General features: G+C 45.2%; 1 protein-coding gene across 1 annotated transcript in view; it reads right to left on the reverse strand.

Annotated features, from left to right (window-relative positions):
• LOC140727455 (ribosomal RNA processing protein 1 homolog B-like) overlaps window positions 1-23,876 on the reverse strand; it is a 37,420-nt gene extending 13,544 nt beyond the window's left edge. The window contains exons 1-11 of the mRNA XM_073044759.1: window positions 23,718-23,876; window positions 21,248-21,330; window positions 18,736-18,793; window positions 18,032-18,117; window positions 12,843-12,904; window positions 11,566-11,698; window positions 8,568-8,632; window positions 7,473-7,648; window positions 6,679-6,770; window positions 3,591-3,688; window positions 2,654-2,673 (exon numbers count right to left, since the gene is read on the reverse strand). Coding sequence (XP_072900860.1) covers window positions 2,654-2,673; window positions 3,591-3,688; window positions 6,679-6,770; window positions 7,473-7,648; window positions 8,568-8,632; window positions 11,566-11,698; window positions 12,843-12,904; window positions 18,032-18,117; window positions 18,736-18,793; window positions 21,248-21,330; window positions 23,718-23,838 — 994 coding nt within the window. The 5' untranslated portion in view covers window positions 23,839-23,876. The remainder of the gene's footprint in view (window positions 1-2,653; window positions 2,674-3,590; window positions 3,689-6,678; window positions 6,771-7,472; window positions 7,649-8,567; window positions 8,633-11,565; window positions 11,699-12,842; window positions 12,905-18,031; window positions 18,118-18,735; window positions 18,794-21,247; window positions 21,331-23,717) is intronic.

The raw sequence follows: 23,876 nt of genomic DNA on the forward strand, positions 1-23,876 counted from the left end.
ATTCTTAATAAGTCAAGGCATGAAAGGTTATGGGAAGAAGGCAGAATGGGGTTGAGGGGGAAATGGATTAGCCATGATCACATGAGCCGAATGGCATAACTCTGCTCTAATGTCTTCTGGTCTAAAGGACATTTCTGTCTCCACCCACCATTAAGCCAGTGAATTCCAGACTCATACCAACATATTTTCTTCTAATCTTTCTACCATCTATTTTTAATTATCAGGGACCAGAGTACATCACAGAATCACTTTCGTTTTATAATCCTGCTCAAGCTCTGAGGTCTTCTTACATTCTCTTACCAGTCTCTTAAATTTAAATAATTTCCCTCAAAAGATCAGGTCAGTTTTTTTGAACCAAGATCCTAAACTCAATACCTAAAACTCTTAAGGGATGCAGACTCAGTTGACACTTTCATACGCCAGCTCAAAACCTATTTTAAAATCCTCCTCTTCATCTGAAATGGGTCCTAATCCAGGCCCCTCTGCAATTAGAGTCCAGCACCACTGAATGAAACAGGTCCTCCTGTCCAAACAGTCCAAGTCAACCAAGGTGCCCATTTAAACCAATTCCATTTGCCTGCTTTTGGACCATATCCCTCTAAATCTTTCCTATTCTTGTACCAGTCCAACTGCCTTTCAAATGTTGTATCTGCATTAACTACTTCCTTTAGCAGCTCCTTCCACACACTGACCACCCTCATGTGAAAAAGTTGCCAATCAGATGTTTTGTGGGCTGGCACTGCAGTGTAACTCTATACAGCGTCAGCGATTGGGGTTCAATTCCTGCCACTGTCTGTAATAGAGTGTACATTCTCCCCGTGAATGCGTGGGTTTCCTCTGGGTGCCGTGGTTTCCTCCAACTTTCTAAAGTTGTGGGCTTCCCTTTTGGGACCAGAAGCATGGCGACACCGGCATGCTGTCCCCAGCACATCTTCAGGTGTTGGTTGTTGACAAAAACGATGCATTTCATTTTGGTGTACATGTGATAAATAAAGCCAATCTCTCTCCCTCTCCCTATTCTTCTCTTGATTCCCCATCTCTGAGATAAAGACTGTGTGCATTCACCCTGTCTGTGCCCCTCAAGATTTACACACATTAATAACACCCCTCATTCTCCTACACTGCAGTGAAGCAAGTCCCAGCCTGTGCAACCTGTCTCTGTAACTCAGTCCCCCGAGCCCTGGTAACATCCTGGTAAATCTCCTCTTAAGCTCTTTCCAGCTTAATGCCATCTTCCCTACAGCTACTGTGATCAAAACTGAACACAATTACAAATGCATTCTTGCCAACATCTTATACAGTTGTAACAAGAGCATCACAAATTGGTCTGGATGAAGGGTTTTCGCCTGAAACATCAACAGATTATTCACTTCTGTAGAAGCTGCTCATTCCTCCAGCATTTAGGAGAGGCGGGCCTTTAACCTCTGAGTCTGCTCTGCTATTCCATCATGGCTGATTTGTTATCCTGCTCAATCCCATTCTCCAGCTTTCTCCCCTTAATCTTTTGACACTCTAATTAATCAAGAACTTATCAACCTTTCCTTTAAATGCGCTCAATGACTTGGCTTCCACAGACGTCTGTGGCAATGAATTCCACAGATTCACTATCCACTGACTAAAAAAATTCCTCATCTCTGCCCTCTGGTCCCAGACTTCCCCATTATATGACACATTCACCCTATCGAGGCCTTTCAATAGTCGATAGATTGTCAATGAGATCCTCCCTCATACATATGTTGTGTAAATCACAAAACTGTTTTCCGTCAGCTTCCTGTGCCACAGGGAAAGCAGTGCCAAGCCCAGTAAAAGCAACTCCCCTGCAGCCCCGCTGTGCACTCACATCTTTCCTACTAAGCATGACCAGCACTGTACACATTATTCAAGCTGCAGCCTGAATACTCCTGAAGTTATTTATTTACTTGTTTAGAGATACACTGCGGAACAGGTCTTCAGCCCGACAGCTCACCTATTTAACCCTAGCCTAATCTTGGAACAATTTTCAACAACCTACTAACGGGTATGTCTTTGTACCGTGGGAAGAAACTGGTGCACTCGGAGAAACCCACACATTCTGCGCGGAGAATGTACAGACTCCTTACAGAGAACACCAGGATTGAACTCCAAACATCTGATGCCCCAAGCTGTAATATTGTCATGCTGACCACTACACTACCACAACTTTGTCATTTCCCGGTGACTACGTAGTGGAAACCTGTCTAGCACAAAGAGCTAGGAGGTTGGGCGAGTAGCTCTAGACACCAAACTCTCTCAAGGTAGAACTTTTGAAGATTAACGTGTCACTGTTTACAAGGATGTTGCCGGGATTTGAGGACATGAGCTATAGGGAAACATTGAATAAGGCGGGTCAAGTGTAGAACGAGCTGCCAGGGGAAGAGGTGGACGTAGATTTGACTGCAGCATTTAAGACAAGTTTGGATAAGGATGGATGGGAGAGGTGTGGAGGGCTATGGTTCAGGTGCAGGTTGATTGGACTGTACAGAACAAGATGAGCATAGACAAGATGGGCCAAAGGGTCTGTCTCCATGTTGCAGTGCTCTATGACTAGGTAATTGGTTGCTCCCTTGAACACACTGCATCATACGAGTAACACATCATACTGAAGTCAGCTTTTCCACAAGTGCTTTGTCCTCACCTTCAGCCAAATCCCGGAACCTGTAGGAAAGAGGAAAAGGACAACATTTAATAGATGGTATAAGCAGGCTCTAATTCTTTGTAAGGCTTCACAACACTAACACTTTGAGCGGTTAAACCACAAATGCAGGCATCACATTCACCCAACGCACAAGCCCAACAGTGCACTCAAGACACATCATCAAAGTTCATGCTGCCCAAAAAAACTCCGTGAGTCAATAAGGAAACTCATTTTCTTGCAGGCATTTACTAAATAACTATACCTATAAACAAAAGCTGTCAAACAATCAAAGTGCAAAAGAGAAATTGTGTACATAAAGTATTGAGAAATTGAGTTGCAGAGTCCTTGAAAGTGAGCGTGTAGGTTGTGGAATCAGTTCAGTGCTGGAGTGAGTGAAGTTATCCCCTCTGGTTCAGGAGCCTGATGGTTGAGGGATAATAACTGTTCCTGAACCTGGTGGTGAGAGTCCTGAGGCTCCTGTACCTCCTTCCTGAAGGCAGCAGCAAGAGGGGCACATGGCCTGGAAGACGAGGGCCCTTGATAATGGAAGCTATTTTTTTGTGGCAACACTTCTCGTAAATGTGCCCAATGGTGGGAGCACTTTGCCTGTGATGGACTGGGCTCTCTCTGCCACTTTTGTAGACTTTACCATTCCTGGGCATGGGTGTATCCATACCATGCCATGATGTAATCAGTCAGCATACCCTCCACTGTGCAAACTATAGAAGTTTGTCAAAGTTTCTGGTGACATGGCAAATCTGGGTAAACTTCTAATGAAGTAGAGATATAGAGGAGCTTTGGAAGTGAGGTTTGAGAGATAGGAGTTGGATGGTATGCTGGGAACGTGGACTTGACCAGAGCAGCAATACTGGTCCAGGAAGGTGGGACTGGTCTGAAATCGACAAAAAGGTTTTAGAGAAACACAAGAGATCCTTACTTTCGCACCAGTTTGTAGAGGAGTTTCCTATTCTGGGTGGGAGTGCTCCCCCTGCTGGAGAGCTGGAAGAGCCGGTCAGCAACAGCCCCATAGTCAAACTGCAGAAACAAAGCCCAACTTTATTGTCACTTGCACATGTCCTTGTCTGCAAAAGTGCACTGGAAAACATGTGGCGGCACCACAGACACATTACATCAGGTATGCAGCATTCACATTACAGATAGTCCCCGAGTTACGAACATCTGACTTATGAACAACTCATACTTACGAACCGAGGAAAGAGAACGCCGTCTGCCATTTTAAGTTGGATCGCGCTGCCTTCCACCATTTTAAGTTGCTGCCATTGACTCTGTGCTGAGTGTGTAACTTTGTATTTGGCTTAGATTTTTCACTCTGACTCCCCACCCCCCCAACTTTTCCAGTCGGCTGGTGGCGCAGTGAGATCAGCGCCGGGCTCGAGAATGGAGGTTCCCGAGTTCGACCGCTCTCGAGTGTGCCAGGTTGATGTTGAGCTCACAACTCGACCTCGTAAAAAAAACAAAACACTGCCACCTCCAGTTTAAATTCCCACGTGGAATATCGAGGGGGATCAAATACCCGAACCCAGCACAGCCTTCACTTGTCCCATTTAACCCGTCTCAGTGCGGTGGACTTTAGGATCCAGGCAATTCAGTGCAGTGGTCCTTAGGACCCAGTGGACCTCGGGAGCCAGCAGAGGTTGGGACCCGCTGCCCGTGGTGTTTCTGTTCTGTTGATGGAAAACGATGCGATTGAAAATAAAGTGGAAATTATAAAGTGTTTGGAAAGAGGTGAAATGTCATCGGTCATTGGAAAAGCGTTCGGCTACAGTCGGTCAACGATTGGAACAATTTTAAAGGATAAAGGATAAAGTGAGAATAATGGAGCATGTGAAAGGCCCTGCCCCGATGAAAGCTACTATTATTACTAAGCAACGCAGTGGTTTAATTACTGGAATACATTTCTTAAGTGTTTTACATGCATAGAAAGGTAAAATATATATTATGTACTAAGACAAACGTTTGACTGATGTTAAATAATACCGGATGTACTTGTTCCGACTTATGTACAAATCCGACTTAAAGACGGACTCAGGAATGGAACTCGCTTGTAACCCGGGGACTGCCTGTACACACAAGCAACACACAAAATGCTGGAGGAACTTAGCAGCCAGGCAGCATCTATGGAAAAGAGTACAGAAACGTTGACTATACTCTTTTCCATAGATGCTGCCTGGCCAGCTGAGTTCCTCCAGCATTTTGTGTGTTGCTTGGATTTCCAGCACCTGCAGATTTTCTCGTGTTTGACATTATACACAATTTTACAAGACAGAACACAATTAGAAAAAAAGTCTGTAGTGCAATGTGGTTATAGTGTTACTAAACTGCAGCGAATAAGAGCTTTGCTGGTTGTTTCAAGAACCGAACGTAAGTGGTTGTTCCTGAACCTGGCAGTGTGGGACTTCAGGCTTTCCTACCTCCTGCCTGACGGGAGCTATGAGAACATGGCATGGCCAGATGGTGGGGATCTTTGATGATGGAAGTTAACTTCTTGAGGCTACTGTTTACACTACTGATGGTGGGGTGGAATGTGCCAGTGATGTATTGGGCTGAGTCCACTTGTTTCTTACATTCCTATGTATCTGAATTACTGTACCAGACTGTGATGCAACTAATCAGGACATTTTCAACAGTACAGCTGAGAAGTCTGTTAGCGTTCAGTAACATCCTTAACCTCTTAAGAAAAGACACTGGTGCATCTTCCTTATTGCAACAGGGTTTCAGACATCACCACCCCATCTGAACACTGACAGGCTTTCAGCCATTAAGGATCCAATCCTAAATTCAGACACTACACTGGAAATACAAATCTTCTTGGATCTAATCACAGCAAGTTTCCTTTAGATACGACAAGAATGCAAAGCAATCAGGAAATGACCTTACAGAGGCCCAAGCTCCTTTATGATCATTTAACATGACAGCACTTCCCAATGAAAAAGCAAACACGTTCCCCAGTGAACTGCAGTCATCACAAGAAGGCAGCATCCATTACAAGGGGTCCTCACCACCCAGGACATGCCCTCTTCTCATTGCTACTATCAGAGAGGACGTACAGAAGCCTGAAGACACAGACTCAATGTTTTAGGAACAGTTTCTTCCCCTCTGCCACCAGAGTTCTGAGCTGTTCAGAAGTACTACCATGTTATTCCGTCTTTGTTTATTTTTGTTTCAATGCAGTACGTTATTGAATTTGAGAACTACAATCTAGCAATTTTTTTAATAGATGTACTGTGGAGAGCATTCTGACCAGTTGCACTGGTACGGAGGGCCACTGCACAAGATTGGAAAAAGCTGCAGAGGGTTGTAAACTCAGCCTTCTCCATCATGGATATCTTCAAAAGGTGGCATCCATCATTAAGCATTACGGACCATCACCATCCAGGACAAGCCCTCTGCTTATCAGGGAGGTGGTACAGGAACGTGAAGACACACACTCACTGTTTTAGGCATAGCTCTTTCCCCTCCACCATCAGACACCTGAATGGTTCATGACCCAATGAACACTACTCACTTCTCTCTATTTTGCATTAGCTATTTTAATTTTTTAAAATTGTGACTTAAAAGTAATTTTGTATGTATTGCACTGAACTGCTACTGCAAAACAACAATCCTATGACATTTCTCAGTGATTTAAAAAAAAACCTGATTCTAACTGTGAGATCCTGACAAGTGAAATGTTTACAGGATGAGTATGGCTAGTGCAGGAAGGGGTTAATTCCCCTTCCTGATGCTATATTCTATTAACATGAAGATTTTATAGTCACTTAACTTGGTGACAATGCACAAATGTCAAGTGCAAAATTCTTTAGCTATTTTATTGACTGCAAATCCATTACCATAAACACAACGACCATACCAGAGACATGGATCAGTGGGCATGGTCACCGTGAGGACCAAAACAAAGAACCAGTTTTAGTGTCGACTCACAACAACTCTCCCCCAATTCTGTTCAATTAAATGGACCCCCACCTAAGATTATCCTTATTTTGCCTGTGTAATGCATTGCTTACCTGGAGGACAGGACCAATATCTTCATCGCATTGAGAATGGTTTGGACTCTTCCTGTCTCCATCCAGTTCAGCGTCTTCCTTTGAAGCCGACCCTGTGCAAACATTTTCAGTTGTGAATCTCCGATCAGTTCAATGCTGGAGAATTTCTAATCTTTTCAAAACAGTTTGAATCAATCGATGAATCTCACAGCTACAAGCATTCTGTTCTTATGATACTGGAATCAAAATTAACAGGATACTGGCACCCCGACTGTAACATCACAGAGTACTGCAAGGGGGCTTCTCTTCATTGCCACAGGGAATTTCTGAATTTCAGTATGTTGAATACGTACATCTCACACCACAGTAACTCTCCAAGATAAAGCAGGACACGTTTGCCTCTCGCCTCCTCTGCTGCCACGATGAGGGCCTATCACCTTCATGGATGGTGGCTGAGGCAGATACTTTAGGGACATTTTTAAAGACTTTTAGGTAAGAACATTGAGAGTTATGTGGGAGTGAAGGGCTAGATTGATGTTAGAATAGGTTAAAAGGTCAGCACAACATTGTGGGCCAAAGGGCCAGCACTGTTTAGGCACACGGATGATAGAAAAATGGAAGGTTATGTAGGAGGAAGGGGTTAGATTGATCTCAAAACAGATTAAAAAGTCAGCACATTGTGGACCGAAGGGCCTGTACTGTTCTATGTTCTAAAATGGAAAACGTTGGTGCATATTCAGGAGTTCATAAGCTATTGCTATTTGTCTTTGTGCACTCACACCAGAGCTAATACCTCAGCATAATCTGGTTCTCACCATTTATCTTTGGCTTTGCTGGATCTTCGCTCTCTTGACTTGATTTTAGCTCCTCGCCCGACACGTCATCCTCCTCACTGGCCTGCAGCTCATTCATCAAATCCTCAATAGCAAAAGGTGCCTGGTCCATAATGAGCTCAAAGATTCCCTGGGAGATCATGTGAAACAAGACTCGACTGCAGCCACGCCACAGTCAGGGACAAAACGAGAATTAAATCAGGGTAATGGCCTACTGACCAGTGCAAAACCCCACCCTCTGGGCAATCAACCGGGAGAACTGACAGACTGAACACAACAGGGTCCATTCGATGACAAAACTGCTTGACTGGAATCAAAATCAAGATACCAAAAGAGTACAGGCATCAGAAGACTACAGCAATGCACAAAATGCTAGGGGACTCAGTGAGCTAGGCAGCATCTGTGTTGGGATCTAAATTAGCAGGGTATTGGCACCCTAAAGACGGTAACATCACAGAGTATTGTGAGGATCTTTCTCTTCATTGCCAGAGGGAATTGTTGAACTTTAGCAGGTGGAACACACAGACATCTGATACCACAATAAAGACTAAAATAAAACCGGATACATCTGTCCATGGCCTCCACTGCTGCCACAATGAGGGCAAACTCAGGACAGAAAAGCAACACCTCATATTCCGTTGCAGTAGTCTCCAACCTGACGGCATGAATATCAAGTTGTCCAATTTCTGGTAATTTCTCTCTCTCTCATTTTCCATTTCCCATTTCCCATTCAGGTTCCCCTCTCAGCCCTTTTCTCCTCACCTGCCCAGCACCTCCCTCTGGTTCTCCACCTCCTTCCCTTGTGGTTTTGAGCAGATCTCAGAGCCCGGCTAATAGATTCAAAGTGCACAAGTTCAGGTCAAATAGCCAAATGCTGGGGTGGGTGAGCTGTAGAGGAACAGGTGACCCCGGGAACCCGCGAGGACAATGGAAGTTCAGAACATACACATTAAAGGCAGCAACCATTTTTGTTCGGCCCTGGTCAGTAAAGACAGAGAATAGTAAGGCTTTTTGATTGGTTGGGGACATTAACCCACATTCAAAACATGCAGACATAGACAGACAGGCCAAACTTACTCTTTGGTTTTGGCAGCAATTTGACAGAAAGGATCAATAAACTTCAGGTTCTGTTCTGCAGTCAACTAGAACAAAGCAAATAAAGATGTGTCACAACACAAGGTTTGTACATGTTATTCTGTACAGGAAAAGGGAAGGAGGAAAAGCAAACTATGCCTCTTATTGGTCGGTGAGGCTTAATTTAGAGCAGTGTGTGCATTTCTGATCACCTACCTACAGGAATTAATTTAGAGTAGTGTGTGCATATCTGATCACCTACCGACAGGAATTACGTCAATAAGATTGACAAAGTTACAGAGAAAATTCTGAAGGATGTCGCTGGAACTTGAGTTAGATAGATAGATAGATAGATAGATACTTTATTCATCCCCATGGGGAAATTCAACATTTTTTCCAATGTCCCATACACTTGTTGTAGCAAAAACTAATTACATACAATACTTAACTCAGTAATAATATGATATGCATCTAAATCACTAACTCAAAAAACATTAATAATAGCTTTAAAAAAAAAAGTTCTTAAGTCCTGGCAGTTGAATTGTAAAGCCTAATGGCATTGGGGAGTATTGACCTCTTCATCCTGTCTGAGGAGCATTGCATCGATAGTAACCTGTTGCTGAAACTGCTTCTCTGTCTCTGGATGGTGCTATGTAGAGGATGTTCAGAGTTATCCATAATTGACCGTAGCCTACTCAGCGCCCTTCGCTCAGCTACCGATGTTAAACTCTCCAGTACTTTGCCCACGACAGAGCCCGCCTTCCTTACCAGCTTATTAAGACGTGAGGCGTCCCTCTTCTTAATGCTTCCTCCCCAACACGCCACCACAAAGAAGAGGGCGCTCTCAACAACTGACCTATAGAACATCTTCAGCATCTCACTGCAGACATTGAATGACGCCAACCTTCTAAGGAAGTACAGTCGACTCTGTGCCTTCCTGCACAAGGCATCTGTGTTGGCAGTCCAGTCTAGCTTCTCGTCTAACTCCACTCCCAGATACTTGTAGGTCTTAACCTGCTCCACACATTTTCCATTAATGATCACTGGCTCCATATGAGGCCTAGATCTCCTAAAGTCCACCACCATCTCCTTGGTCTTGGTGATATTGAGACGCAGGTAGTTATAAAGAAAGGCTGAATGGATGAGGATTTTATTCCCTGGAATGTAGGAGAATGAGGGAAGATTTGATAGAGGTATACAAAATAACAAGGGCAATAGATATGAATACATGCAGGCTTTTACCACTGAGGTTGGGTGAGAGGTCATAGGTTAAGGATGAAAGGTGAACTATTTCAGCAGAACCTGAGGGACATCCTCACTTGGTAGTGAGAGAGTGGAGTGAGTTGCCAGTGGATGTGGTAGATAGTTTAGGTAAGTACATAGATGCGAGGTGAATGGAGGGCTACAGTCTAGGTGTGGGTCAATGGGACCAGGCGTGCTGGCCTGTTTCTGTGCTGTAGTTCTGTATGACTGAGCCGTGAACTGCAGAACAGGGGGAGACTCGCCTGGCAGGTCAGGTTGGTGCATCTTCCACTCCTGGAAAAGTAAAGAAACAGGGAAAAGAACAAACTGAGCTGATAATATTGACGAATGTCCGATACAGACTGAGGCCGTTAAAAAGGCAGAGCAGGACTGAGAAAAGGCAGATGGAGTTCAACCTGGAAAACTATGAAGTGACTTAGTTTGGAAGGTTGAACTTGATGGCAGAATACAAGGTTAATACCAGGATTCTCAACCACATGCAGGAACAGAGGGATCGTCCAAACATCCCTCAAAGTTGCTGCGCAAGTTGGTAAGGTGGTTATGAAGGTGTATGGTGCATTGGCTTTCATTAGTTGGGGGATTGAGCTCAAGAGCCACAAGATAATGTTGCAGCTCTATAAAACTCTGGTCAGACCACGCTGAAGAGTAGGGTGTTCAATCCTGGTCATCTCATAGGAACAATGTGGAAGCTTCAGAGAAGGTGCAGAGGAGATTCACCAGGATGTTGTGTGACCTAGAGAGCAGGCCCTACGAGGATATGTGAGCAAGCCAGGGCTTTGCTCTTTGGAACAAAGGAGGATGAGAGGAGACTTGATAGAGGTGTACAAGGTGATAAGCAGCAGTCAAGAATCAGTTTTATTATCACTGATATATGAGGTGAAATAACATTGCCAGGGCAGCAACCACCAATACTAGAGGACATCCTTTTGAGGTGAGTGAAGGAAGTTTTGGGGAGATGTCAGAGGTAGGGCTTTTCACTCAGACTGGTAAGTGGCTGGAACGTACTGCTGGGATGCAAGGTAGAGGGTAGTACATTAGGAACTCACAGATAGGCACATGGATGATAGAAAAATGGAGGAGAGAAGAGTTAGATTGATCACAGAGCAAGTTAAAAGGAAGAAATAACATTGTGGGCTGAAGGACCTGTACTGTTCCATGTTTATCCAGCAGCAGGGAGTGTGATATACATGTGAAGTTGAAGAGGAGCTGACGGGTCTGTGTAATTCTAACACTTCATTCTGCATTGTTATTGTTTTACCCTGTACTACCTGAATGCACTGTGTGATGAATTAAACAGACCGCAAGACAATCTTTTCACTGTACCTCGGTACACGTGACAACAATAAACTGATTTTCCAATGAAGGGAGAAGCCAGCTGCATAATTAAAACCTACACAGTTGTGTTGTAGCACACAGGGCTGAGATTAAGCTCGTTTGCTTTGCCAGATGCAGTCTCGTCCCAGTCATTTCTATGGTTCTGTGATAAAGCCCATTTCAATCAAATCCAGCTTCCAACAAAACAGAGTTGAAGAAATTAATGAAGGAGGCGGAGTGGTTCAATTGCTTGCATAAAAGGGAATTAAATTCAGGATTGAAGTCTAGTTCATCTGCTAGTTTCAGCCCTGAACGCTCTTTCAGAACAGGTGCAAGGATGCACATCCTGTGGGTGCTGAAGTCCACAACCAAGATTGTGGGGTTAATTAGTAAACACCACCTCGACAAAGTGTGCTCTCTTTACCTGCTGTGTACCAACTCTTGCCAGCTCTTGCAGGTAGATGTCGATGAAATGATAACGGACCCCAGAGGGGGCATCATTCTTGGTGGGATTCAACACTTCATCTGTCACACATCTGAGAAAACGGCTGACAACACTGAAAACGAAAATCAGAAAGGCTCACTTTGCAAGATGCATGAAGTTTAATTGTCCTCACAAGTGAATCGTGCAGTAAGCTCACAGCAGTACAGGTAACCAGAGTGACACAGTGTATCACATACGTGGAGTATAATTAGCTATATTTGTCACATGTACATCGAAGCATACCGTGAAATGTTTTGTTTTTATCAACAACCAACAGCTGGTGATACAAATGATTCCGGGACTGAAAGGCTCATCAAATGTGGAGCATTTGATGGCTCTAGGCCTGTACTCACTGGAATTCAAAAGAATCTTAGGTGCGTAAGATGATGAGAGGCATTGATGGTGTGGATAGTCAGAGGCTTTTCCCCAGGGCTGAAATGGTTAGCACAAAAGGGCGTAGTTTTAAGGTGCTGGGGAGTAGGTACAGAGATGTCAGGGGTAAGCTTTTTTTTTTTATGTAGAGAGTGGTGAGTGTGTGGAATGGGCTGCCAGCAACAGTGGTGGAGGTGGATACGATAGGGTCTTTTAAGAGACTCCTGGACAGGTACATGGAGCTTAGGAAAATAGAGGGCTATGGGTAACCCTAGGTAATTTCTAAGGTAAGGACATGTTCGGCACAGCTTTGTGGGCCAAAGGGTCTGCATTGCGCTGCAGGTTTTCTCTGTTTCTAATGAGAGGGGGATCTTATTGAAATGTATCGAATGTTGAAAAGCCTCAATAAAGTGGATGTTTCCTATGCTGGAGAAGTCTAAGACCAGAGGACACAGCCTCAGAATAGGGGAACGTCCACTTAGAACAGAGGTGAGAGGGAATTGCTTTACACTGAGGGTACTGAATCTGTGAATTGGTTGCCACAGGCAGCTGTGGAGGCCAAGTTATTGGGTGTACTTAAGGCAGAGGTTGATAGATTCTTGATTGAGTCAGGGCATGAAGGAATGTGGGAGGAAACCCATGCAGTCACGGAAAGATTGGGCAAGCTCCTTACAGACAGCAGTTGAAATGACCCCGGATTTTCTGATTGCTGGCACCGTAAAGCATTATACTGACCAATATGTTACTATGGGGCCCACACATTGACACTTATCTAAATTTCTTTCAAAAGTGCCCAGTTTGATTTGTGCAAGATTTTATTTGAAGGACTGCAAAGCTCCAATTACCTTTCATCCCATCCTGTGCTTTTCAGTTCCTCAAGAAACTGCCTCAGTACCAGTCTGATCAACTGCCAGGAAATAGAACATTGTTAATCACAGCCATAATTTCATATCTGAATTTTAACACTATATCCCCAGCTTGGTTATTGCTGCCATGTGAATGGACAATGAACCCACATACACTGCTTTATTTTTTTTTGCACTAATTTTATTTTATTTTTTTAACTCACTGTGGAGTCTGGTTAATCGGGCCATCAGTTAATAAGGGCAGCCGCTTATTTGGGACACTACTTAATAGAAGAGAATCTAATCTAGAAAAGGGCTGGGATTCCCTTTGTTTACTTGGGATACTATACTACCTAATTGGGGTAGCAGACTGTTTCGAGGCAGTGCCAGTCACATGCACTTGTGCTTGGAGCGAAGTTTTAAAGAGCATCACAAACATGAGCAAGTCTACAATGCTGGAAATCCAAAGCATTTCACACAAAACACTGAGAAACTCAGCAGTTCAGGCAGCATCTACAGAAAAGAATAAACAAATGATGTTTTGGGCCGAGACTCTTCTTCAGGACTGGCATCAGTTGTATGTGCTTGTGTTCAAAAAGCAGTGATTTTTGTCACTGATAGTTGGCAAGAGATAAGCAGTAAGACAATTTAGAATTGTCCAATAAAGTGTCCTGACGAAGGGTCTCAGCCCGAAACGTCAACAGCGCTTCTCCCTATAGATGCTGCCTGACCTGCTGCGTTCCACCAGCATTTTGTGTGTGTTGCTGTTTGAATTTCCAGCATCTGCAGATTTTCTCGTGTTTGCTCTTAGAATTGTTTCGTTCACTGTGGTTTCAAGCCCTCAGACTTGGAGATGCCAGAAACGGCTGGGAGTGAAAATGAATTGATTTCACTATTTCAACAAGTTAGGAAATAGGAAAAATATGAAGCTACTGACAATCATCTTTAATATTACAATGAAAATGAAGATCGGAGGACGCAATCAGCAGAAGCACAGAATGAATGCAGTCCATTATCTACACCAGGTGTCTGCTCTCAGTATGTTCAATCAGAAAGAAGACAGCAGCATACATTGGATGAATTCTTCCTTCGATAACTATTAGGAAATACACAGTTTTATAATACTGTAGAGGTATTGGTCATGTTCTGTATTTCATTTAAATACATAATTTGTTATGCAGTTACATGGAAGTTTCTCTCTTTTATACTTTTTAAAAATCCATTTCCAAGAAAACTTGGGGTTAATTTGCACTGTCCTGATGTGATCAAATTAACTGGAATCCATTGTTTATTTTTCTTATTATAATTTAGGTTTTTTAAAATAATGTATTATACTGTACTGCTGCCACAAAACCACATATTTCATGACATAGGCCAGTGATGTTAAACTTGATTCTGATTCACAAGATGACAACAGCCCTGCTCACTGTGACACAGTTCTCCTTGGGCAGCTGCATGATGTTTCTAAGAGTCTCTGCACCAAAGTTAAGGACAAAGGACACAACATTGCTGGATTCTAGCTCTCAGGCATGAACCCAGAGCTCAGCTATGAGTGTCATTGAGCTCAAACCTGATAGTCTCAATGATGAACGGGTGCATAAAGAAAATCACTAATTAAGAAACTGGTGCAAACTGCTTTCAATCCACAGAAATGTGAACTGTTATAATTTGGGAGATATGAGCCCCCAAGTGTTCGAGACAGGCTCATTAGCAACATTTAAAAGCTAAGTAGATACAGTAGGTAAGTGGATATAAAAGGTTTTGTACGTATGGGCATGTGGGACTGGCCATCTACACAAGAGATTCTGTAGAAGCTGGAAATCCAGAGTAATGCGCACAAAATGTTGGAGGAACTCAGCAAGTCAGGCAGCATCTATCAAAATGAATGAGCAGTTAACATTTCAGGGCAAGACCCTTCATCAGGACTGGAAAGGAAGGGGGAAGAAGCAGAATAAAAAGGTGGGGGTGACAGGGATGGAGTACAAGCTGGCCAAAGTTGTTCAAAATTGTCCTGTAAACAATTCAGCAACAATTATTGATAATACAGTAGATTCTGGTTAATTGGGGCAGCCACTTGCTCATTTGGGACAACTTTTAAAGAACAAAAGCCAATCGCGAAAATTGCCAGGATTCCTTTTGCTTATTTAAACAGTTGACGCTTCAGGTGAGAGTCTTTGTCAGTATTATTTGGGCTGAAGGGCCAGTTTCTAAGTTGTATGACTTTCTAAGCAGGAACTTCCTCATTCAGCAGGAGGGAGAAAACTCTGGAAATTCGTGATGCTTCTTTTGGAAGTTAAGCAGAGTTAGGAGTCTACTTGAGGAAGGTGGAGGGGGTGGGGGTCGGAAAGTGAGCTAAGATGGGTAAGTGGACACATTGGCACTTTCATACTGAGAGACGCTGTGCAAATGCACAACTAAATATCTGAGTTTCCACACCCAGACTGTTGTTCCAGCGATCAACCAGAGCAGACTCAATGGGCTGAATGTCCTAATTCTGCCCCCATGTCTCATGTCAGAAAGGAGTGAATGACACGTTTGGAACAGCATCGTGGCTTTTGGAGCTCCCTGAACTGTCTGACAGGAGCTCCGTTTAATGGCAGCTCACACTGTATGGAAACCCCCTGGTACCACACAACAGCAGCTCCTGAGATGGCAAATGCAAGCAGGCTTTTCCCCACTGAACTTGAGTGAGACGAGAAAGAGGTCAAAGCTTATGGGAGAAAGGTGAAATGTTCAAGGGAAGCCCGAGGGGAATTTCTTCACTCAGAGGATGGTGCGAGTGTTGAACAAGCTGGCAGTGGAAATAGTAGATACAAGTTTAATTGCAACAGTTAAGGAAGTTCGGAAGGGAGGGGAATGGAGGGCTATGGGACCAGGGAGAACAGTTTGGCTCGGACTAGATGGGTCAAAGGGCCTGTTTCTGCACTGTAGTGCTCTATGGGAAGGCTAGTCAGCAGCCCTCCCCCTCCCACCAGTGGATCCCCAGAGGATTCCTGGACATCAGTACCTTGGGTGTCAATTCCACATGCAAGGGTCAAAAGAAATTCCCCAATTTTAATTGGGGAAGGGCAAATTATAAGGCTATAAGGCTAGAACTTGCGGGCATGAATTAGGATGATGTTTTTGCAGGGAAATGTACTATGGACATGTGGTCGATGTTTAGGGATCTCTTGCAGGATGTTAGGGATAAATTTGTCCCGGTGTGGAAGATAAAGAATGGTAGGGTGAAGGAACCATGAGTGACAAGTGAAGTGGAAAATCTAGTCAGGTGGAAGAAGGCAGCATACATGAGGTTTAGGAAGCAAGGATCAGATGGGTCTATTGAGGAATATAGGGTAGCAAGAAAGGAGCTTAAGAAGGGGCTGAGAAGAGCAAGAAGGGGGCATGAGAAGGCCTTGGCGAGTAGGGTAAAGGAAAACCCCAAGGCATTCTTCAATTATGTGAAGAACAAAAGGATGACAGGAGTAAAGGTAGGACCAATTAGAGATAAAAGTGGGAAGATGTGCCTGGAGGCTGTGGAAGTGAGCAGGGTTCTTAATGTACTTCTCTTCGGTATTCACCATGAGAGGGAACTTGATGACGGTGAGGACAATATGAGTGAGGTTGAAGTTCTGGAACATGTTGAAATTAAGGGAGAGGAGGTGTTGGAGTTGTTAAAATACATTAGGACGGATAAGTCCCTGGGGTCTGATGGAATATTCCCCAGGCTGCTCCACAAGGCGAGGGAAGAGATTGCTGAGCCTCTGGTCAGGATCTTTATGTCCTCGTTGTTCATGGGAATGGTACTGGAGGATTGGAGAGAGGTGAATGTAGTCACCTTGGTCAAAAAAGGTAGCAGGGATAGTCCAGGTAATTATAGTCCAGTGAGCCTTACGTCTGTGGTGGGAAAGCTGTTGGAAAAGATTCTTAGAGGTAGGATCTATGGGCATTTAGAGAATCATGGTCTGATCAGGGACAGTCAGCATGGCTTTGTGAAGGGCAGATCGTGTCTAACAAGCCTGATAGAGTTCTTTGAGGAGGTGACCAGGCATATAGATGAGGGTAGTCCAGGGGATGTGATCTACATGGATTTTAGTAAGGCATTTGATAAGGTTCCACAAAGTAGGCTTATTCAGAAAGTCAGAAGGCATGTGATCCAGGGAAGTTTGGCCAGGTGGATTCAGAATTGGCTTGCCTGCAGAAAGCAGAGGGTCGTGGTGGAGGGAGTACATTCAGATTGGAGGGCTGTGACTAGTGGTGTCCCACAAGGATCGGTTCTGGGACCTCTACTTTTCGTGATGTTTATTACTGACCTGGATGTGGGGGTAGAAGGGTGGGTTGGCAAGTTTGCAGACGACACAAAGGTTGGTGGTGTTGTGGATAGTGTAGGGGATTGTCGAAGATTGCAGAGAGACACTGATAGGATGCAGGTGGGCTGAGAAGTGGCAAATGGAGTTCAACCCAGAGAAGTGTGAGGTGGTACACGTTGGAAGGACAAACTCCAAGGCAGAGTACAAAGTAAATGGCAGGATACTTGGTAGTATGGAGGAGCCGAAGGATCTGGGGGTACATGTCCACAGATCCCTGAAAGTTGCCTCACAGGTAGATAGGGTAGTTAAGAAAGCTTATGGGGTATTAGCATTCACAAGTTGAGAGATAGAGTTTAAAAATTGTGGGATAATGATGCAACTCTATAAAACTCTGGTTAGGCCACACTTGGAGTACTGTTTCCAGTTCTGGTTACCTCACTAATAGGAAGGATGTGGAAGCATTGGAAAGGGTACAGAGATTAAGGGAGCTCGGGCTTTACTCTTTGGAGAGAAGGAGGATGAGAGGAGACATGATAGAGGTATAGAAGATATTAAGAAGAATAGATAGAGTGGACAGCCAGTGCCTCCTCCCCAGGGCACCACTGCTCAGTACAAGAGGACATGGCTTTAAGGTAAGGGGAGGGAAGTTCAAGGGGGATATTAGAGGAAGGTTTTTCACTCAGAGTGGTTGGTGCGTGGAATGCGCTGCCTGAGTCAGTGGTGGAGGCAGATACACTAGTGAAATTTAAGAGACAACTAGACAGGGATATGGAGGAATTTAAGGTGGGGGATACATGGGAGGCAGGGTTTAAGGGTCAGTACAACATTGTGGGCCAAAGGGCCTGTACTGTGTTATACTATTCTATGTTATGTTCTAAACACTTAGCCTCAAATTCTCACAGTGTAGTATTTATCCAGGCGCAGCCGATCAATCCCATTCCACTCGCGGTTCATGGTCTGGAAGAATGTCTCCAGGAACAGAAACTCTTGGGGCAGAAAAACATAAGACTGTTCAGTTCAGCCTTCAAGCTGGTCATTACAGTTCCCACTACCCTGCTCCTTCTCTCAATCAAAATACCAGATTCAAGTTTATTTGTCATATGTAAATTGAATACAGTGAAATGTGTTCAATTCCATTAGTTGTTAACACACACCTAATGTGCTGGGGGCAGTCTATATGTCGCCATACATTCTGCTGCCAACATAGCATGTGCACAATGCTCAGCAGAACAACACAGAACACAAGCAACAAAACAATAACAGCAAAAATAAGTCCAATTTCTTCCTCCACCTCCCTAATACACAGTCCTTTAACCTCAGGATCGGCCTCCAGCAATCATGGACTCACGCCTGCTGACACGGGGCTTCAACCTCCCCAGTGGACTTGCAGAATCGGCTCTGACCAACTCATCTCAATCACACCCGTTTCAATTGATCTTTCGACCTTTTCTTGTCAAAGTACTATTCCCACTTCACCATCTTCTCATGGAAATCAATTCCATGTTTTCAACCACTGTCACAGACTGCGTTATTCTCCATTCACAAAGACTATTCATATTCATCTTTCCTGTATCTAATCAGAGAAAGAATGAGCAAGAACTCACTGGCATCCAGATTCCTGAAGGTATGTACAAGGCGGGAGATGGTGTCTGCCAGTTCTTCCTGTAACACAGAGAAAGGTTTAAATGAATGAAGTCATGAGACATTAGATCCCTAGCTTTGAATTAACGATGAGCTTTATATCAAGTGTCAGGATAAGAATTACTGTCTGCAGGACAATGTGTCAGCATCAGCAACCAATCGTGCCAGTGGACCTAGAACCCTAAAAATGCTGCTGGATAATGTACAATCTGGACCAAAATCTTTACGAGTTATGGCCAGTCCTATTCCTGATCACATGCTGTTTCGATTTTTCAGGGTTGTGGAATCAATGACCAGAGGAAATAGGTTGTATGGGGGCAGGGGGTGGAGGAGAGAGATTTATTAGGAGCCCGAGGGACAAATTTTTACCCACAAGGAGGCACGTAAATGGAATGAGCTGCCTCACCAAATGGTTGAGGAAAGTACATTCTTAACATTTAAAGGGGCAGCAAGGTTAGCATAATGCTTTACAGCACCAGCACCTGGGGTTCAATTCCTATCAGTGTCCGTAAGGAGTTTGTACGTTCTCCCTGTGACCATGTGGGTTTTCTGCAGGTGTGCTGGTTTCCACCCACATTCCAAAGACACACAGGTTAGGGTCAGTGAATTACAGGCATGCTACACTGGCACCGGAAACATGGCGACACTTGCAGACTGTGCTGGTCGTGACATAATATGATGCATTTCACTGCATGCTTCAATGTATCTGTGACAAGTAAAGCTAATCTTTAATTATACCCTAATGTTCACTGTACACTGTGTCAGTGTCGTTATGTGACCATGTGTTGTTCATCTGAGTATTATTCACTCATGAGGACAGTTAAGCTTTGTGCATCTTGCAATGAATGTAAGTTTCGATGCACATGTGACAAGTAAAGTTAATCTTTATCTTTCCTTCGATACTTGGACAGGTATATCGATAGGAAAATTTCAGAGTGATATGGGCCAAATGGAAATCTTGGTCAGCATGGACTAGTTGGGCTGTAGGGCCTGTTTCTCTGCTGTATGAATATGCTGCTCAAGAGGCATCCTTCAAACTGCAAGGTATATTTGAACATGAAGACGTCCAAAAAAGCTGGATGAACTCAGCAGGTCGGGCAGCATCTGTTGAAAGGAGCAGTTAACGTTTTGGGCCGAGACCCTTCGTCAGGATTGAAGAAGGAGGGGGCAGGGGCCCTATAAAGAAGGTGGGGGGAGGGTGGAATGTGCCAGGTGAAAAACCAATCAGAGGAAAGATCAAGGGGTGGGGGAGGGGAAGCAGGGAGGGAATAGGCAGGAGAGGTGAAGAAGGAATCTAAGGGGAAAGCATTATGGGTAGTAGAAGAAGGCAGAATCATGAGAGAGGTGATAGGCAGCTAGAAGAGGAGACAGAGTGAAGGTGGGATGGGGGAAGGGAGAGGGAGGGAATTACCAGAAGTTGGAGAACTCGATGTTCACGCCAAGGGGCTGGAGACTACCCAGACAGTATATGAGATGTTGTTCCTCCAACCAAAGTTTGGCCTCATCACAGAAGAGGAGGCCATGTATGGACATATCCGAATGGGAATGTGAAGGAGAGTTGGAGTGAGTGGCAACTGGGAGATCCTGTCTGTTGTTGCGGACGGAGTGTAGGTGCGGTCCCCCAATCTGCGTCGGGTCTCGCCGATGTAGAGGAGGCTGCACCGGGAGCGCCAGATGCAATAGATGACCCCAACAGACTCACAAGTGAAGTGTTGCCTCACCTGGAAGGACTGTTTGGGGCCCTGAATGGTGATAAGAGAGGAGGTGTAAGGACAGGTGTAGCACTTACGCTTGCAGGGATAAGTGCCAGGTGGGAGATCTGTGGGGAGGGACGTGTGGACCAGGCAGTCGCGGAGGGAACGATCCCTGCGAAAAGCAGAGAGGGGTAGAGAGGGAAAGATGTCCTTAGTGGTTGGGTCCTGTTGAAGGTGGCGGAAGTTGCAGAGGATAATATGCTGGACCCGGAGGCTGGTGGGGTGATAGGTGAGGACAAGGGGAACACGGTCCTCTGTTGCGGTGACGAGAGCTTGGGGTGAGGGCCGAAGTGCGGGAAATGGAGGAGATGCGGGTGAGGACATCATTGATGACGGCAGAAGGGAAACCACAATTCTTAAAGAAAGAGGACATTTGGGATGTCCTGGAATGGAAAGCCTCATCCTTGGAGCAGATGCAGCAGAGACGGAGGAACTGGGAATAGAATTTTTGAATTTGGCAGGGTGGGAAGAGGTATAATCGAGGTAGTTACAGGAGTCAGTGGGTTTATAGAAGATGTCAGTGGACAGTCTATCTCCAGAGATGGAGACCGAGAGATCGAGAAAGGGGAGAGAAGTGTCTGAGATGGACCAAGTGAATTTGAGGGCTGGGTGAAAGTTAGAGGCAAAGTCAATGAAATTGATGAGCTCAGCATGAACATGGCCTTCCCAGACAGCAAGTGAGCCGGTCCTTCAGTTACTCAGCTTACTTGCAGAAAGTTACCTGCAGAAGAGGCTTGTCTTGCATCCACATGCAGTAGAAGATGCCTTTCCATATTTTGAGTAATTCTTCTTGACTGAAACCACCTAATAAAACATCTAATAACGTGTTAATGATGCACTGATCACTACGTTACAAGAATAAGACATTACAAGAGTCAAGAGACACAGTCCAACAGATGTTCCACAATGAAGAACATTAGAGCTCAGGTCATAAACGGGAGTAACCCCTCAAGCCTCCTCCACCTTCAACAAGATCATAGCTGATTTCAGCTCAGTGTCAACATCAATTTCCCATACTCTTCCTGTACCCCTTGACTCACTTGTAGATCAAAGGTCAGACCTTAAGACTATTAGACATAGGAGCAGAATTAGACTCTTTGGCCCATCAAGCCTGCTTCACCAATTCTATCATGGTCCATTTACTGCATTTTCCCCTCTCAACCCCATACTAATCAAGAAACTATCAACCTCCACTTTAAATATACCCGATGACTTGGTCTCCACATTCATCCGTGGCAATGAATTCCAGATTCAGCACTCTCTGGCTACAGAAATTCCTCATCTCTATTCTAAATGGACATCCTTCTATTCAGAAGCAGTGCCGTCTGGTCTTAAACTCCCCCACCGTAAGAAAAATCCTGTCCACATCCACTCTATCCAGGTTTTTCAATATTTGATAGATTACAATGAGATCCTCCATTATTCTTACAAATGGCAGCAAGCTTAGAAGAAGCAGAGGGAAAGATGAAAACAGGTCATTCGTGCACAATCAGTAGAAACCCATCACACTAATATCATCAACATGTGCAAACAAGCTGGATGAACTCAGCAGGTCAGGCAGCATCCGTTGAAATGAGCAGTCAACGTTTCGGGCCGAGACTCTTCATCAGGATTGAAGGAGGAGGGGGCAGGGGCCCTATAAAGAAAGTGGGAGAAGGGTAGAAAACCAATCACAGGAAAGATCAAGGGATGGGGGAGGGGAAGCAGGGAGGGGATAGGCCAGAGAGGTGGAGGAGGAATGAAAGGGGAAAGCACTATGGGTAGTAGAAGAAGGCAGAATCATGAGAGAGGTGATAGGCAGTTAGAAGAGGAGGCAGAATGAAAATGGGATGGTGGAAAGGAGAGGGAAGGAATTACCGGAAGTTGGAGAATTCGATGTTCATAACAAGGGGCTGGAGGCCACTCAGATGGTAGATGAGGTGTTGCTCCTCCAACCTGAGTTTGGCCTCATCATGGCAGTAGAGGAGGCCATGTATGGACATATCCAAATGCGACTGTGAAGCAGAATTGAAGTGGGTGGCAACCAGGAGACCCTGTCTGTAGTGGTGGACGGAGTGGAGGTGCTCGACAAAGCGGTCCCCCAATCTGCGTCCAGTCTCGCTGATGTAAAGGAGGCCGCACCGGGAGTGCCAGATGCATTACCCCAACAGACTCACTAGTGAAGTATTGCCTCACCTGGAAGGCCTGTTTGGGGCCCTGAATGGTCCTAAGAGAGGTGGTGTAGGGTCAAGTGTAGCGTAAGTGTATGAACATCGAATTCTCCAACTTCCAGTAATTCCCTCCTTCTCCCTTCCACCATCCCACTTTCACTCTGCCTCCTCTTCTAGCTGCCTATCACCTCTCCTGCCTACCCCTCCCCCACCCCTTGATCTTTCCTCTGGTTAGTTTTTCACCTGGCACCTTCCACCTTCTTTATAGGGCCCCTGCCCCCTCCTTCTTCAGTCCTGACAAAGGGTCTCGGCCCGAAACGTTGACTGCTCATTTTAACGGATGCTGCCCGACCTGCTGAGTTCACCAGCTTTTTTGTACGTCTTGATTTGACCATCTGCAGTATACTTGTGTGTACACTAATATCATCTGCTACACTTAGCCCCTGTTCATATATACCTTGAGTATTTCTGACCAAAATTTAACTGTAGAATAGGATCTGTGGATGGGATCCATCATATCTCCCTCTCCATCAACAATGCCTCTTCCTCCATCTTCTCTCATCCCCAACCCTTGTACCCCTATGAGCCCACCCTATCCAGAAAGTCTACATCCTCTCCCCCTCCCCACACGACCTTCCTCAACATCCTTTCTCTCTATCCATTCCCCCCAGCAGTACTCTGCCCCCTGACCTCACCTTTTCCATATTTTCCCATCACTTCTCTCTGCTCCGATGTTGTACAACCCCTCTCACCATCCACCTGCAGATCTTTCACAGTCCAGTCCCCTCAGCAGGCATTCCATCACCCGGGGACCTCTACTCCCGTCCGCCTCCATCCCCCTTCCCCGGGGACCTTTACTCCTCGCCCGCCTCTATCACCATCACCCGGGGACTTCTACTCCCGTCCGCCTCCATCCCTCTCGTCCAGGGACCTCTACTCCCCGCCCAGCTCCATTGCCCTCCTCGCCGTCCGGGCAATGCACGTGTGCGGGCCGGCCGGCCGGCTGTTCCTGAGCCGCCGGCGGAGACCTGTGCCCATTACCTGAGGGTCGCTGTGAGCGGGCGCTGAGGTACCGACGGAGCTTCTTGACCGCCCGGTCGCGGAACCGCTTCTCGTTGGACGCCAAGCGCTGGGCAAACTGGATCTCCACGGCCATCGCCATGATTCACTGGGGCACTCTGGGAAGTGGAGGATCGCCCT

Source organism: Hemitrygon akajei, chromosome 5 (assembly GCF_048418815.1).
Source record: "Hemitrygon akajei chromosome 5, sHemAka1.3, whole genome shotgun sequence".
NCBI lineage: Eukaryota > Metazoa > Chordata > Chondrichthyes > Myliobatiformes > Dasyatidae > Hemitrygon > Hemitrygon akajei.